The 18,588-nt window shown below is 39.5% G+C and overlaps 1 protein-coding gene across 3 annotated transcripts in view; it reads left to right on the top strand.

Annotated features, from left to right (window-relative positions):
- The window catches only part of lrrc7 (leucine rich repeat containing 7), a 247,808-nt gene that overhangs the window by 162,758 nt on the left and 66,462 nt on the right, over nt 1-18,588 (top strand). For 2 of the 3 annotated variants that reach the window (XM_059983601.1, XM_059983602.1), the window contains exons 17-18: nt 6,050-6,221; nt 14,829-16,521. In XM_059983601.1, the coding sequence (XP_059839584.1) occupies nt 6,050-6,221; nt 14,829-16,521 (1,865 nt within the window). The remainder of the gene's footprint in view (nt 1-6,049; nt 6,222-14,828; nt 16,522-18,588) is intronic. The other variant, XM_059983603.1, reaches the window with a different exon arrangement.

Raw genomic sequence — 18,588 nt, 5'->3', positions numbered from 1 at the left:
ACATTTTCATCCAGTCATTTATATACATGCCAAACAGCAGAGGTCCCAGTACAGATTCCTGCGGAACACCTCTGATTACAGACCTCCAACAAGATTAAGTCCCTTCAACCACCACCCTCTCTTCTCAGAGCAAACCAATTCTGAACGCAAATGACACATTTGCCATCAATGCCATGCATTTAATCCACTGTATTCGCCTCCTATGAGGAAGCTTGTCAAATCCATTACTAAAGTACATGTAGACAACAACTGTGGCTCTACCTTCATCAATCACCCTCATCACTGTGTCAAAATATTCAATCCAGCTAGTAAAATGTGACCTGCCCTGCACCAAGCCATGCTGGCTCTCCCTAGGCCACGGTTTACCAAAGGCTCATAAAATTTATCCCAAATAATTCTCTATGATAACTTCCCTATTACTAACATGAGACTCACCAGTCCATAGTTTCCAGGGTTATCCCTGGCTTCCTTCCTGAATTATGGAATACTAGCTGCAAGCCAGTCCTCCAGGACCTTGCCCGTGGCTAGAGAGGACACAAAGATATTGGTCAAGGCCCCAAGCAATCTCTTCTCTTGCCTCTCTCAATAATTTGGGGTATAGCTCATCAGGCCCTGGGGATTGATCAACCTTAATGTTCTTTAAGAGACCCAACACAGCCACCCCCTTTACCTCAAAATGCCCTAGCATATCAATACTTCTGTCTCTTATCTCCCTATCCTCCACGTCCTTCTCTTTAATAAGTTATGATGTAGAGTACTCATTAAGGACCTCCCTCATATCCTCCACATCCAAGCAAATGTTCTCACCTTTATCCTTGAGTGGACCTATCCTCTCCCTAGTTATCCTCTTGCTGTTGATGTATGTATAGAGTGCCTTGGGATTCTCTTTAATCCTACTTGCCCCTCTTCCCTTCCTAGTGGACATCTTGAGTTCTCTTCTGACTTCATTTTAATCCTCAAGGGTTTTTATGAACTTTCTTCATGACTAAATTCATTCCCTCTTTCAACATCCAAGGTTCTCTTCCCTTGCCGTCCTTGTCCCTCCTTCCTACTGGAACATACCTCTCATTTAATCTGTGTAGTTTGCCTTCAAGCACCCTCCACAGGTCAGATGTGGCCTTGCCCAAAAACAGCTGTTCCAGTGAGGGAGAGCTCCTGCCTAACACTCTCATAATTTGCCCTCCTCCAATTTAATACTCTCCCACAAATCTGTACTTATCCTTATCGATAGCTATCTCAACACTTAAGCAGTTGTGGTCACTGGTCCTAACTGCTGAACCACCGAAATGTCAGTCACTTACCCAACACCAGCTCCAATACTGCCTGTCTTCTTGTTCGACTATCTACATTTTTATTTAAGAAACACTTCTGGATCCAACTAACAAATTCTGTCCCATCGAAAACTCTTTAAGAAGGTCCCAGTTTATATGATGGAAGTTGAAGTCCCCCATGACTACAACCCTATTGTTTTCACATCTTTCTTTAATCATCTCTACATATGTTCCTTAATCTCCCGGTGCCTTTTGGTGGTGTCTGTAGTACAATCCCCTCAGAGTGATTGCATCATTCCTACCTTTGAGTTCTGCCCATATAGACTCAGAGGATGAGCCCTCCATTATGTCCTCTCTGAGTGCAGCTATAATATTTTCCCCGATAAGCTGTGCAACTCAACCCTTCTCCCCTTTTACATCACCCTCTCTATATTTTCTAAAACATTGAAATCCTGGGACTTTAAGCACTCATTCCTGTATCTCTCTCAACCAGGTCACTACATCATAGTTCCATCTCTGATCCTTGCTCTAACTTCATGACCTTTATCCATAATACCCCTAGCATTAAAATACACACACTTCAAACTATCCATCCCATCATGTCTGTTGCTATGTTTCTGCCTATTTTTACTGGCTCTGGCATTTACCACCTTCTCCTTCCTTCCACTTTCTGACTTGGTGCTCTGGTTCCCACCCCCTGCCAAAGTAGTTTAAATTTTCTGGAGTATCACTAGCAAACCTCCTGGTCAGGATATTGGTACCCCTCCAGTCTATGTGCAGCCCATCCCTCTTGTACAGTTAATAGTGATCACAAATTCACTAAATTAGATTGATAACCAGATTAATTTATACCATCTGAGAATAACACTGCAGATTCCATGATGGTGCTGATATACTGTTTGTAGACCCTAACTAAGAGAATTATGACTTGTTTGTGGCAGGAGGTTGGTGCCAGCACCTGCAGATATAAAGGCTTAGAGTTAATGAAGTATTCAAATGTTCAGTTGGTTCCCCACCTCAGATATTTTTAATATAGTAATACCTTGATTAAAATCTTAAGTAGGGTTAAATATAACACTAACCCTATCGCAATGTTATGGACTAAATTTCTATTTTACAATAATGTGTGTTGTCCAAACTATATGATCTAGAGCCATATTCCATTTCTAGTTGAAATCTAACCATTGAGTTACAGCTTAAACATAATATTGGAGGTGGTGGGGACTAACCTGCTGTTGAAACACTTGACTAAACAGATAATTAAAACCATATTAATGTTATAAATAATTGGACATTCAATCTACTACTGATAACTCTGGCAATTAATGAAAAAGACACTGGCCCCGGTATCATAAGTATATATCGGACATCAGTTGCACCAATGTTGTATGCTATTCATAGCCAATAAGGCTGTAAGCTAATAAGCGGGCTCAAGTAACGAGATTTAATAAATCAAACAGAAATCGAACAGCAAGTAGCGAAAGGGTGAATGAAAATCAAAGGAACAGATAATATAAGAAAATTGTGCAGGGAATAACATTTGATAAAAGTCAAAGTTTAAGATGCGTCATCAGAATGTATCCAGTGAACACAATCTTCCAGGTTACTCAGTGCTCTAAAATCGTAAAGGAGTTGGGGGTAGCATAAGTAATTGAGGAAGATACCTATATGATGGTAGGTGGTGATACATAGGTACCATGAGTCATATTGTGGAGTAGGTTTCAGTGGAAATAAAGAATAGCAAGGGGAAGGAAACAAAGTTGAAAGTGATCTGTAGGCCCCAACATTGTTGCCTCATGGTAAGTCAAAGCAAAGGTAGAAATGTTGAAAGTTTATAAAAAGGGGAGTGTAATTATCAGTAGTCACTTTAATTTACACATTGACTGTAGTAATCAAACTGACGAGGACATTGAGGAAGGGGAATTTATGGAGTGCATCAGGGAATGTTTCTTAATGCAAAACATTTGCCTGGGAACAGCTTATTTTATATTTAGTCATCTGGGAAGAGGTAAGATTAATAAATGATCTTGAACTAGCAATCACAACTTTTAGGATTCTAGATATAGTTTGAAGGTGAACACCTCAGGTCCAAAACCTGTGTCCTCAACTTAAATTAGAGAAAATACAAAGGGCTGAAGGAAGAGATGTCTAGAGTTGACTGGGAAAATAGGCTAAAGAATAGGTCAGTAGAATAGTGGCAGGTATTTCAGCAGACAATTCATAACAGTCAGCAGAAAATGACCTGAATTAGGTCGAGGAACACACTGAGAAGATGAAACATCTGTGGTTAACAAAAGAGGTCAAAGAAAATATTAGTTCAAACTACTAAAGCACTCAATGTGGTAAAAGGGAGGTCTGCGATTTGTTCTGAAACCAACAGCAGAGTACACAAAGCTAATGAGGTGGCAGACGATTGATTGTTGGAGTAAACTGACAAGTAATATCAAAACAATAACAAGAGCTTCTATTGATATAGAAGAATGAGGTGGGAAAGGTAAAACTGAGGCCCTTGCAGATTTTGACTGCAGAATTAATGAGGGAAAACAAAGCAATGATAGATAGATAACTTATGATAATACTTTGCATCACCCACAGGGGACTCTGCAAGTATTCCAAAGAATTATGCAAGATCTCCTTTCCTATCATGAAGAATAAAGTACTAAAAAAACTAATGGGAGAAAATGTAGCTAAATTGCCTCAAATTCAGTGATTTGCTAAGCTAGACAAATCCCTGAATTCCAGGAGCATGTCAGTGGATTGGAAAATTGAGAATATGGTGAAAGTAGGAAACTTAGGCTATTTATCTCAGTATTTCTGAAGAAGATATTGGAGTCTACGATCAAGAAAAAAAGAGCCAGTTATTTTAAAAAGATTAATATCATAAAATAATATAGTTTTATGAAATGGAGACTGTTTGACGAATTTGCTAGAGTTCTTTGAAGATAAAGCAGACAGACTTCATAGAGGGAAATCGGTACTGTTGAACATTTGGGTTATAGAAGATATTTAGCAAAGTGCCACAGAATCAGAATGAGGTTTACTATCATTGACATGTGCCATGAAATTTGTTGTTTTGTGGCAATATTGTCAACAGTGTCTTGACAAGAATCGACGACTGGTTATCAGAGGGAAGGTAGAGTCAGAATGAAAGGGTCTTTCTCAGTGTAACTGGTAGAATGTCTGAAGGATCAATCCTTGGCCTGAAATTATTTACTATCTATATTGCTGATGAGGAGGGGATTTCTTGTGTCTTGTAAGATTTCTAGGTTTGCCAATGATGTAAAATTAGGTGGGAATGCATATTTCATTAGGGACATTTGTGCTGTCAAGTGGGGTAAGTAAGTGAGTGAAAAATATGGAAAGAGGAATTTACTAAAGTGTGACGTAATGCACTTTGGAAGGAGGAATCTATTCTCTAAACAGAGAATGAAAATGGGTGGCGTATCAGAGGATCTAGATGAAAAGGCATATATGAATGCTGGTCTTCATTGTTGGCAGTTCCTGTTTATAAATAGAGAACTAATTTTGTACAGGTGTTGTTAAAACCATATTTGGGCAGTATCCAGTTCTGGTTCCCTTATTTCAGAAATAACATTAAAACCATTCTAGAAGACATTCACTCAGCTAATGCTTGGGGTGCAAAGGTTGACCCAAATGGCTAAAAAGGAAGTTTATCAGAATAAGGATGGTCATATTGAAATCTAAAATATCCTAAAGGGGCAAGACAACATTGATTTTTAAAATGTTTCCATGGGTATGGGTGTTTTAAAGAAGAAGACATAGTTAAGATAAGGAGGTGCAGAGTAATTTCTTCTCACAGATACTGATAAAATGGATTTTTTTGTGGATGTTGGATCACTGGAAATCCTTAAGGAGGAGGTTGATATATTTTTGAAAGATTGGGATTGAAGAGTTTGTTGAACCTCGCACAAAAGAGTAAGCTGGGGCAGATCAGCCATGGTCATATTAAATAATGGGCCATGTACGAAGGGCCATGTGGCCTACTCCTACTCCTGATTTTTAACAATTCCTAATTTCATTCCGCTACTGGTTTATGGAAACTAGAATTAACACTGTAACTGCTTAGGTATTGAGGCCACAGTTACAGCTGGAAAGAATATCAGTAAAACAAGATACTTGCATTCATCTGTAAATGACCCTTAGGGCCATTTATAAAAACCTGTAGGATATCCTATGCAAAATATTAGACAAAAAAACTTCACATTAAACAAAGTTCTTTTTGTTAACCGAGGATTGAATTAATACTAGTCTTTTGGATACAGTTATTTACCTTCTGGAATTTATTTTATTTCAACTTCCTCTCTTCTTTAAAAATATGGATTTTTGAGTTTTACCAATAATGCATCAAAACTGCATTTACGCATTTGTAAAGTCAACAGTGAAGAACAAGGAGATTGATTGTGGGGATAACAGTGAGCATGAGTTACTTCATACAGTCCTGAAATTTTCAATGGGGATTACAACACTGTGAAAAGAATTGGTGTTCCTCTGCACAAAGTCTAAGTATTTTAAGTACCATTTTGATTGGGAGTGGTTACCCTAACTTGACAAAACACAATGATTGAATTCTCTTCTAGACTGCTGGTTTACTTTCTGATGAAGCTTTTTATTTAATTCCTACCTGGCTGTGTATATTAAAAAATAACATTCCCTAATAGTTTCTCAAAATGCAATTTGTAGACTTAGCAATATAAAACATATATGATTGTATTAATTGTTTTTGATAATGATTTTTCTATGTTATATTGTACGTTAAGAATCAACAGATGAATCAGAGGGTGACAGAATAAACAACAGTGGCTCCTCAGGTTCCTACTCAGATTATTCACCTTCCCAAGCATCTTCAGGTTCTTCTGCAGCACCGATTAAAGTCAGCACATTGCAGACAGCAGTAAAAGATGGTGTAGCTGCAGCTTCTTGGGGAAACAGGTGTGTGAACTCATAGAAGTTATTAATTACCTTTTTAATCTTTGTATATTTGTGTAAAATAATTTGTATGTTTTTCCTTTTTTCCCCACCCTTCATTAAGTAATAACTTCGGAGCCATATATTCTATGCATGAGTATGATTAGGGTCACATAAGGAAATGTTGTGAAATCATGCAGTTGTACAAATGGAGAGTATTTGGCTCTTTAATTCCGCAGCAGATACAGTGTTCACCATGGTTCACTGCTTTTTGCTGCAATGCTGTAATTATTGCCCTTCAAGTATTTATCCGCTTAGGTGGCAACCGTTGGATCTTTCTTTCCTAACTATACTTATAAAGTAACAAATTTCGAATCCTGACTGCAAGTAGTATAAAACTTTGTTTCTGGTGACAACTTTAATTCATTTACCAACTTGTTTATATCTGTTCCCTTGAATTTTCAACTCCTCACTCATTAGAAGCATTTCTTCCTTATTTATTCCATCCAAGCTTATGGAGTTAACCACATCTGTCAAATTTTCTCAGCTTCCTCAAAAGACAACAAAGCCAGCAGCTCTGGTCACTGCAGTCTTTTTCCTGGAAATATTTTATTCAACTTTGCTGGTCAATTTCATCAACTCTTTCAGCAGAATTTGGAGGACTTCATTGGCATTGTTCCATGCACCCATGCTGTGCTCGTAAATTTTATCAACTTTGCCTCCAATTTTCACCTTGCCCTTAAATTGACTTGGTCCATTTCTGATAGCTCTCTCCCCTGTCTTGATTTCTCTAGCCGCATTTCTGGAGACAAACTGTCTGCTGGCATCTCTTATAAACCCACCAATTCCAACAGATATCTTGATTATACCTCTTCCCACCCTGTCTCCTGCAAAATACGCTGTTATTCTTTTTCTCAGTTCCTTAGTCTCCACCACATCTATTCCCAGGATGACACATTCTCTTCAAGGACATTAGAGATGTCCTCCTCCTTCAAAGAGCAGGGTTTCCCTTCCTCCACCATTGATACTGGCCTCACCCACATCTTCTCCATTTCTTGGACATCTGTGCTCATCCCATCCTCCCACCACATTAAAAGGGATAGAGTTTCTCTTGTCCTCACCTACCGACCCACGAGCTTCTGTATCCAACACATCATTCTCTGCAACTTCCTACATCTTTAGTGGGGATCCTACTACCAAACACATCTTTACTTCAACTCGCTGGTTTCCATTAGGATTGCTCCCTCCATGATTCTCTTGTCCATTTGTCCCTCTCCATTAATATCCCACCTGGCACATATACCTGTAAGTGAGAGAAATGCTACACCTGCCCATTCACTTCCTCCCTCGCCTCCATTCAGGAAGCCAAACTGTCCTTCCAAGTGAGGCAACACTTCACCTGCGAATCTTTTGGGGGTTGTCTATTATATTTAATGCTCACGTTACAGCTTCCTCTACATTGCTGAGACCTAAATTGAGGGACTGCTTTGTCAAGCACTTCTGCTCCATCCACTAAATGCTGAGTTCCCCAGAGAACAACCATTTTAATTCCCATTCTGGCATGTCAGTCCATGGTCTTCTCCTTTACCACGATGAGCCCACCTTTAGGGTGGAGGGCAACATCTCATATTCTGCCTAGATAGGGTCCAACCTGATGGCATTAACATCAATTTCTCCTTTTAGTAATGTTTTCCCTCCCCCTTTCCTCTTATTCTATTCTCCCCTGTCCTCTTACCTTTTCTCCTTATTTGCCTCTCACCTCCCCTGTTGCCCTTCCTTTTTCCCTTTCTCCCATGGTCCACTGTCCTCTCCTGTCGTCTTCTCATTCCTTTATCTTTCCCACCCATCTGGCTTCACCTATCACCTACTGGCTTGTCCTCCTTCCACTTCCTCCTTCCTTTCAAGTCCTGAGAAGGGTCTCGTCCCAAAACGTGTACTGTTTATTCATTTCCATAGATGGATAGAACAGTACAGCACAGAAGCAATCCCTTTGGCCCACAGTGTACTGCCAAACCAGCTAAAAGGCAAATCAAAAGCTGTAAACACTAATCCCTCCTACCTTCACAATGTCCATATCCCTCCATCTTCCTCACATACATGTGCCTATCTAAATGTCTTTTGCCTCTAATGTATTTGCCTCTGCCACCACACCAGGCAGTGTATTCCAGGTATCAACCACTCTCTGAGTAAAAAACTTACTTCTGACATCCCCTTTGAACCTACCCCCTCTAACCTTCAATGCATGCCCTCTGGTATTAGTCCTTTCAACCCTGGGAAGCATACTTCCTGTCCACTCTATCTTTGCTTTTCTTAATCTTATAGATCTCTGTCGGATCTCCCCTCAGCCTCCGCCACTCCAGTGAAACCACCAAAGTTTATCAGCCTCTCATGATAGCAAGTGCCTTCTAAACCAGACAGTATCCTGGCAGACCTCTTCGGCACCCTCTCCAAAGCCTCATTGTCCTTTAGTGGGGTGACAAGAACTGTATGCAATACTCCAGATGTGGCCTAACTAGTTTTATAAAGTTGCAACATAACCTCGTTACTTTTGAACTTGATGCCTCAACTAATAAAAGCAAGCATTCCATGAGCCTTTTTAATCACCTTGTCCACTTGTGTAGCCACTTTCAAGGAGCTATGAACTTGGATCCCAAGATCTCTGCTCAGCAACACTAAGGATCTTGCCCCTAACAGTGTACTGTCTCCTTGCTTTTGCCCTACTAAGGTGCAACCCCTCACATTTATCTGGGTTAAACTCCATCTGCCATTTCTCTGCCTATATCTGCAACTGATCCATATTGTGCTGTATTCTTTGCCAGTCTTCTGCACTATCCATAACCCTATGAATGCAGGGCTACAACTTTACTAGCCCACCCATCTACATTTTCATCCAGGTCACTTATATACATCACAACAGCAAAGTTCCCAGCACAGATCCCTGCAGAACACCACTAATTGCAGACCTTCAGCTAGAATAAGTCCCTTCAACCACCATCCTCTGCCTTCAATGGACAGACCAATTCTAAATCCAAACAGCCAATTTGCTGCAAACCCCATTCATTTTATCTGGATTAGGCTCCTATGAGGGACTTTGTCAAACACCTTACTAAAATCCATGTGGACAACATCCACTGCCCTACCCTCATAAATCTGTCTCGTCATTTGTCAAAAAACTCAGTCATTGGTAAGATATGACCTGCACTGCACAAAGCCATTCTGACTCTCCCTAAGTAGGCCATGGGTTTCCAAACGCTCATAGATCCTACCCCGAAGAATTTTCTCCAGCAATTTCTCTACAACTAGAGTTCCCAGGATTTTCCTTTGTTCCCTTCTTAAATAGAGGTACAAAATTAGCCACTTGTCAGTCCTTGAGGACCTCACCTGTGCCTAGAGAAGCCCGAGAAATTTCATCTCTTGTCTCTGTCAATAACCTGGGGTGAATCCAATCAGGCCCTGGGGACTTATCCACCTTAATACTCATTAGGAGGCCCAACAATTCCTCATCCTTAGAGCGATCTCTAAACGGTCTGAAATATTTATACTCTCTGCACTGATCTCTTGATCTTCCATATCCTTTTCTTTGATAAATACTGAAGTAAAATACTTATTAAGTACCTCATTCACATTTTCCACAACCAAGCAAATGTTTCCCCCTCATCCCTCAGTAGTACTACCCTCTCACTAGTTATCCTCCCGGTGTACGTATAGAGTACCTTGGAATTCACATTAATCCTACTTGCCAATGACCTTTCATGGCCCATCTGGCTTTCTTAATTCCCTTCTTTAGTTCTTTTCTGGCTTCTTTATACTAGTCATGTACTTCATTTGATCCTAACTTCCAAAGCTTTACATACTTTTCTTTATTCTTCTTGACTAAATTCATCACCTCTCTGGACGACCAAGGTTGTCTTATCTTTCCATCCCTGTCCTTTCTTCTAACAGGAACATACCTTTCCTGGACTCTGTGCAATTGATCTTTAAACACCCTTCACATGTCTGATGTGGACTTGCCAGAGAAAAGGTGTTCCCAATTAATTCTTAGGTCCTGCCTAATGCCCTCATAATTTGCCCTACCCCAACTTAAAGCTCTCCTTTAAGAACCATACCTATTCTTAGCTTTAGCTATCCTGAAAGTTAAGGAGCTGTGGTCACTGTTCCTTAACTGCTCACCCACTGAAAGGTCAATCAACTGGCCAGGCTCATTACCTGACCTGTTCTGTTCCTCCAGCATTTTGTGTGTTGCTCAATGTTCTATTCAGTCTCTCCAAAATAAAAAACAGAAAATATTCAAAATATTTAGACCCGGTAGCATCAGTAGATAGAGAGGCAGAATAAAGTTTCAAGGAAACTCTTCATTAAAACTGAAAAAAAAGAGAAAATAAGTTAGTATTATGTTACATAGAAGACAAAGGAACAATTATTAAGACCCATCTCTGATAGGTAAGATGACAGATTGGTACCCATATTTGACAAAGATGTAACATTTGCAGTCTTCCAGCCTTTTGTCATTACCACCTGCTAGTTGCTAGAGAGATAGATAAGCATTGCTATTATATGGATGGTGTGGTGCTTCCTTGGTGCCAGGGTCAAAAATCTAATTAACTGGCTGCAGGAACCTGTGAAAAGGGAAAATGAATGTCCAGGGGTTCTACTCTTGGATAGAAAGAGGAATGGGGCATTGGTACTGTGTAATAAGACAGGATTAATTAATGATCTTGCAGCAAAGACACCCCAGAAAAAGAGTGATCATAGTACGATATAGTTTCAAACCATTTGAAACCGTTGTCCCAAGCTAAAGTAAAACAATGATAACAGAATGAAGGTAGAGTCGGCTAAACTAGGAAAATGTGTTAAAGTGTAAAATGGTAGGTGAGCAGTGGAGGATATGTTTAAAAAAAGTTATTTTGTAAATCTCAGCAAAAAAATATGGCAGAGAAAGAAAGACCCTAGAAGAATGCTTTTTAAGGGTATTAAGGATTGTAGGAAACTGAAAGAAAGGGCATATAAATTTGCAAAGATAAGTGATTGAATGGAAATTCTTAGAAAGCAACTAGGCAAACTGATACCCTCTGTGGCCACTTTATTAGGTACAACTGTACATCTATTAATGTAAATATCTAATCAGTTAATTATGTGGCAGCAACTCTGCATAAAAGTGTGCAAACATAGTCAAGAGGTTCAGTTGTTGTTCAGACCAAGTGTACGAATGGGGAAGAAATGTGATCTAAATTATTTAGACAGCAGAATGATTGTTGATGCCAGATGGGGTGGTTGGATATCTCAGAAACTGCTGATCTCCTGGGATTTTCATGCACAACACTCTCTAGTTTACAGAGGATGGTGCAAAAAACAAAAAGCATCCAGTGAATGACAGTTCCATTGGTGAAAACTCTTTATAAAGGAGAGGAGTCAGAGGTAAATGGCTAGACTGGTTCAAATTGATAGGAAGGTGACAGTAGCTCGAATAGTAGTGTGCAGAAGAGCATCTCTGAACTCACAACATGTTGACCCTTGAAATGGATGGTCCACTGCAGCAGAAGACCATGAACATACACTCAGTGGGCACCTCCTGTACCTAATAAATAGAGAAGATGGGGAGAGAACATAAAGTAAACAGTGGTCCATTGGAGGATGAGAATGAAACTGGGAAATTAATAATAGAAGTTAGAGAAACGCTAGAGATTTAAAATCTTTTGTAATAGTTGGAAACACTAAACGCACACAAATAAGTAATCAAGAAGCTATAAGGAGGGAAGCATTTACAATAGTCTTTTGCTGGAAAAGTATTAAGCAAACTAGTATTGCTAAAGGTCGACAAGCCCCAGAGACCTGGTGGCCTGTATCCTTGGGTCTTAAAGTAAAGGCTGTACTGATAGAATATTCATTTGTGAATTTACTAGGATTCTGGAGAAGTCCCAGATGATTGTAAAGCTACAAATGCTATTCAAGAAAGGAGAGAGAGAGAGAGAGAGGAAACAGGAAACTGTAGTCCAGTTAGCTAATACCCGCCTTTGTGAAAATGTTAGAATCGATTATTATGAATGTAATAAGATGTTTGGAAAACCTTGAAACAATCAAAAAGAGTCAACATGGTTTAATTGAAAGGGATATCATTTTTGGCAAATTTACCAATGTTAAGTTGCTGAAAGTGGCTGCACAAGAAGACTGGGTAATGATAGCATACTAGCCTTCAACTATCAGGATACTGAGCTTAGGAGTAGGGACATTACATTGTAGTTGTATAAGTCATCGATGAAGTTGCACTTGGAATATTGTGTACAGTTTTGGTCACCCTTTAACAGAAAAGTCTTTGACAAAGTGGAGAAGGTGCAGAAGTGATTTATAAGGATGATGCCTGGATTAGAGGACCAGAGTTGTAGAGAGAGTTTGGTTACATGTGATCTTTATGCCTTGCAGAGAAGGAGGATGAGGAGTGATCTCACAGTAGTTTATAAAATCAAGAGGGATATGGATAAGCTGCACAGTCATAGTTTTTTCCCATGGTTTGGGGAGTCTAAAACTAGAGGATGCTGATATAAGATTAAAGGGGAGATATTTAAAAGAAATCATTGAGGTAACTTTGGTAGACAGAGGATAGTGAATACCTGGAATGAGGTGCTGGAGGAAATGGTTGAGGTGGGTACAACTGCAACAATTAAGAGACGTTTGGATAAGTATGTGGAAAGCACAATAACTCAGACAGCACGGAAAGAGCCCCCTTCGGCTCGTCACCTCCTTGCTGAGTATCAAGCAGCCTTTGAGGCTAACAGAGAGAAACAGTAAATTTAGATTTCCTGAAGGTTCTAAATAGAAGATTACATCCTGAAATCGGTGTATTGAAAGTTGGTGTAGTATCTTAGCATGGCCAACAGACAGAAAATAGAGAGAAAAGATTAAATGGTTCATTTTTTGGATTAACAATCCAAAACTGAACAAATCCCAAAGTGGTCAGTGATGAGCCTGCATTATTTATAATTTCTATTAAAGACATTAATATATCTCTATATATTGACCATTTACTCTGAGTTGTGGACTTGGTATATTTATTTGTTCCATCATAAATTGCAAATATAGACAGGATAAAAGAAAATTATTTTTAATTGATAGGTTATAAGATGCTGAAATACATAGGAGGTATAACTAGACCATTGAGCAAATACTAAAAGCTTGATGCTTTTCATAATGGATGACGAAATACTAAAACAGCAAGGCAAAATGATATCCCTAAGCACATATTCTATTAACTGAGCAGCCTTGTAACTCAGATAGTTCAGTGGTGGGTTGAAGTATGGGAGCTGAAGTATATTCTCAACTATCATTATGGGAAGTCCACATTCCAGATTAAGAAGCACAGGATTCACTTGAAAGTTGGGCAAATTGGTGCATTATTTTTTAATTTGAATTTTGACAAATTACAAAATATCTTTTATGACCATTACAAGTTAAAAGATATAAAACTTTCTTAAAGAATTTCTATTTCAGAGGCAGATGATGAATCCTCTGCAATACAAAGGGCTGGCTCTGGCCCTTTAATCTTTGAGTTAACACAATTAATGGATTCAAATATCTGTCCATTCTTTGTGAAGGTGCTTCATGACGTGCGTCTTGCATAGTTCCATTCATTGGCCCCACATTGTAAAAGTTCAACTTTGATTTTTGCTCAGATAATTTTAAATAGCAATTAGCTCCATTGATTTATGCCTAACATGTTGAGGGAAAGTGCTGGACTTTCACTTGGCATCTGTGCAAATACACAGGCTCATAGTATTTCGTACTATTGTGCAGCATGGTTGCTTGCAGTCTTCCATAAACATTGGTCAGCATTGTAACATTGAACATTTGGGAACGTAAGACAACTTGCAATCAAGGTTTCAGTCACAAGCAACGTACAAAATGCTGGAGGAACTCAGCAGGACAGGCAACATCTATGGAAATGAATACAATCAACGTTTCAGGCCGAGACTGGTAAAAGAGATGAGAAGTCAGAATAATAAGGTGGGGTGAGGGGAGGAAGAAGTACAAGGTGGTAGGTAAAACTGGGAGAGGAGAAGGGGGTAAAGTAAAGCCATGGGAAGTTCACTGGCAAAAGAGATAAAGAGCTGGAGAAGGGTCAATATGATAGGAGAGGGTAGAAGACCATTGAAGAAGGGAAAGGGAAGGAGCATGAGAGGGAGGTGATAGGCAGGGAAAGAAATGAAGTGAGGGAGGGAAACAGGAATGGTGAATGGGGAAGGAGACGGGGTGGGGGGGGGGGGGGGAGGCAGCTGGAGAAATCAATGTTCATGCCATCAGGTTGGAGGCTACCCAGACAGAATGCAAGGTGTGGCCACATCACCGCAGTAGAGGAGGCCATGGACTGACATATTGGAATGGAAACGGGAAGTAGAATTGAAATGGGTGGCCACCGGGAGATCCCATTTCTTCTGGTGAACAACATTAGCTCAGTAAGTAGTGAGCAGACAAGATCAATGCATTAAAGAAAGGCATAAAAATCAAACGGTTATTCAGTGTTCTACTGTTAGAAATGTATACGCATAATGCTGTTCATTATTATAGTGGATGAGTAAGCTTCCAAATATCAGTAATTCTCTGATTATGCATTCAAATATTGATATTCTTCTGACTCAGCAGGTTAACACAAACATTTCAACAAAATATTGAAGCAAAGCCTTTACTCAGCCAGAGGGAAACAGCATCGACGGCAAGTCTACAGCAACGTGCCGAGAGACACCCAGTAAATGACACTTTTTCTGATAAGTGGAATGACAACTCACACTATGATAATACAGGTTTTGTCTCAGAAGAAAGCACTTCCATCTTAGAAAATCCTAGTGCCAACCCTTTATTAAGCACAAAATCAAGGAGCACATCTGCCCAGGGGCGTAGGCCTTTAATGAGACAGGACAGAATTATAGGTGTTCCACTGGAATTAGAACATACAGTACATAGTGTCAGAAGTACACCTGAAACTGAAGTGCCTCCAAGGAATCCTTGGCAAAACTGGACCAGAACACCCAGTCCATTTGAGGACAGAACAGCATTTCCATCAAAATTGGAGTCTACTCCTTTCAGCAGTCCTATTCCTGACAGAAAAGATTTGGGAGAGTCAACGCGTGGAATTCCAGATTTTTCCGGTACATTTTCATCAGGTTCTCCATGGAGTTTCCTCAATTCTAGAGAATCTAGTTTAAGTAGAGGTCATATGGACAAATTCACACACACCTGCAGACCTGAGTCTGCCAAGAGTGCTATTATTGTCAGTAAGAGTACAGAGAGACTTGCACCAATGATGAGATCAGTTAAAGCCAGTCAGTTTAAGAAATCCCAAAGCATTGATGAAATTGACATTGGGGCCTTCAAGGTTTATAATATACCACTGGACGGTTATGGTTCCAGCTCAGAAAATCCTTGTAGCATTGATATAACAGAGCAGATGCCACCCCAAGAACAAGGAATGTCACGCAGTCTTTCTGCTCCAATGTTGGATGAAGATTTATCAGATGCATATGGAAGCATAAAGATCTCTCAGAAAATTCCGATTACAAAAAGAGTGTACCATTTTGACCAAAGTTTCAATCCCCAAGGTGTACTAAGTGTTAAACCTGAGAGACGAGTAACCACCTCTTTTACGCATAATGTCGACTATGGTGTGCAGCAGAACAAGAATACTTCAAAAGATGCCATTAACCCATGCACCTTCAGAGGCTATGAACCCATGGAACACATGTATTCATTCTCACAGGCTACAGTAAATGATGAACCTATGAATCCTCGGTTTTCAGCACAAGAGGACCGGGTTGGATTCTTAAGGAGGGGTGACTCTATGGCAACCTCTACAGAAATGGCATTGCATCGAAGAGCTAATGAAGCCTCAGAGACCCCCCAAAGTGACAGATATGTCAGGACTCACTATCGAGGGGTTTTAGAACATCAAAACAGTGCATCATTAGTTGAGTCGCAATATCACAAAAGAAATGAAAGGTATGATGAAGATTATTCAACGTTCCAAGACTTGAAAAATCAGGGTAGGAATTTCCAAGATAAGCCTTTGACTCAAAGGAGGCCTTTGTCTGCGAGGAGCTACAGTACGGAAAGCTATGGATTTTCCCAAACCAGACCAGTTTCAGCAAGGCCTACCATGGCTGCTCTGTTAGAGAAGTTACCTTCTGATTATAACATTGCTAACTACAGCGAAAAGCCTTCAGCGAGCAATGATGTAAGAATCAGGTCCTCACAGTTGAAAGGAGATGAGAGCACCGCTAAAATACCTCTAGACTGGAGACAACAACTGCTTAGGCATATAGAAGCAAAACGGTTAGATAGGGTGAGTGTGTTTTGTTCTTTACAAAATGTTTTGATAGTATAAATGTTGCATTTTCATCTATTTCATTCAAAAAAATCACTTGAAGTCATTTGTTTAATTCTTTGATTGCTGAGGGGGTGAACTTGATCTATCAGGAAGATCATAATTCAATCCCAGGCCTTGACCAATAGGATGATATCGATTCGTTTATTACCTGTGTCTTTAGCTACCAATGCAGATATTACATATTGTTCCAATCATGATTACCATTCTGCAATATTTTGGACTGTATGGAAATGGAGGTTAAATGAACATTGTATTGACCTCAGCTGAGATGGTAGTTAGGAGATCATCCAATTCCTCTGTGGAAAGCTTTAAGATACAATTTAGAGGGCCTAACTAGTCCCAAACACAAGAGCAAAATGGGACAGGGGTCACTTAATCTATCTCTGTATTCAAAAATGTTATGGCTGGTCTTTGACCTCAGTTTAACTTTTCTGTTTGTTCCCCACAAAACCCCAAAACATATGTCTATCTCAGCACTGAATATGTACAATTGCTGAGTCTCAACAGTTCTCTAAGATGGTGGATTCCAAAGATTCATGATCTTCAGAGGAAAGAATTTACTTCATCTTTGTTTTGAAACTATAATCCCCAGTCTGGATTATCCATGACAGAAACCCAGCTGTTTTGTTAGGCCCCTTTGAATCTTGCATATTATAATAAAATTACCTGCCATTCTCCTAAATTTCAGTGATTGTTAGCTCATAATTTAACTCTTAGAGGGCCTGCTGACTACACACACTAGCAATGTTTTCCCGTGCTCTTTCTTACCTCCACCCAGACTGATTTTATACCATGACTCTCTGAACAAAGATTATTTTTTCATTTCTGTAAAAATCACATCCTTTATTATCAGAGCTATCCCACCTCTTGTTTTCCTTTTTGCCTAGCCTCGTAAAATATTCAGTATCCTTGAATATGGTTTTGTAGCTTTGGTCACCTTGCAAATGTATTTCTCTAATGGTTAAGATTATATCCATGTAATTTCTATTTTTGCCATCAGGTCACTCATCTTAACTGTCATAATCATAGAGTTAAACAGCACAAACAGGCCCTTCAGCCCATCAAGCCCATGCCAGCTATCTAGTACCTATCTATACTATTCCCATTTACCAGTACTTCATTCATTGAGTGATTCAAGTACTTGTCTAGATAGTTCTTGAATGTTGTGAGAGTACCTGGCTACATCACCCACTCAGGCAGAACCATCTAGAACCTGACCTCCTGGATGAAAACATTCTTCCTTAAATCACCTCTAAACTTTCTAGTTCTTATCTTAAATATTTGCCCTTGGGTTTTAGTTAATTTTGACACATTGAAAGGTTTCCAATTGTTTTTCCTGTCTATGTCTTTCATAATTTTGTATACTACTATTAAGTCCCAGTAAGTCCCTTCTCAGTCTCTCCTCATAACTAAAGTGCCCCGTCCCAGGCAACATCAGATAAATCTTCTCTCATCCTCTCTGGTAGAATCATATTCTTCTTACAGTGTGGTGACCATAACTGTATGCGGTACCCCAGCATTTCACTTCCAAATTTCTTTACTGACCTTTACCAGAACTTTTCCCAAAGGATATTTTCACACTTCTATGAGATCATATTTTGAATCTTTTCCCATTTTCCTAAACTCTTCATTTGGGTTGTTGCTACTGGGAAGCTTATACATTCAGCATTTATTTTTTTAACACAATACTTCTTTCCTTCTTAGAGAGTCTTCAGCCTGAACTGTTAACTCTATTTCCCATTCTGCAGATTCTGCCTCACCTACCAAGTGTTTCACTATCTTCTGTTCTTATTATCCACCCCACCCCCTCCGTGCCTAGTTCCTCCATTCAACAAGTGCCAACATCTGTAATATTTATTTTTCATGAAACTGGACTCCATCCATATGTTAGCAAAAAATTCCTATAATAATATTAGCTAAAATGAGAAAGGATATGACAGCCTGGGATGACAGTGATTACCAAATAACCATTTCTAGTCGGGCATCTCATTAATTGTGCAACTTGCACAACCTGCAGCTTAT

This window comes from Hypanus sabinus, chromosome 11, assembly GCF_030144855.1.
Source record: "Hypanus sabinus isolate sHypSab1 chromosome 11, sHypSab1.hap1, whole genome shotgun sequence".
Taxonomy (NCBI): domain Eukaryota; kingdom Metazoa; phylum Chordata; class Chondrichthyes; order Myliobatiformes; family Dasyatidae; genus Hypanus; species Hypanus sabinus.
Note: the sequence above shows the minus strand (reverse complement) of the source record. Positions and strands in the feature narration are given on the sequence as shown.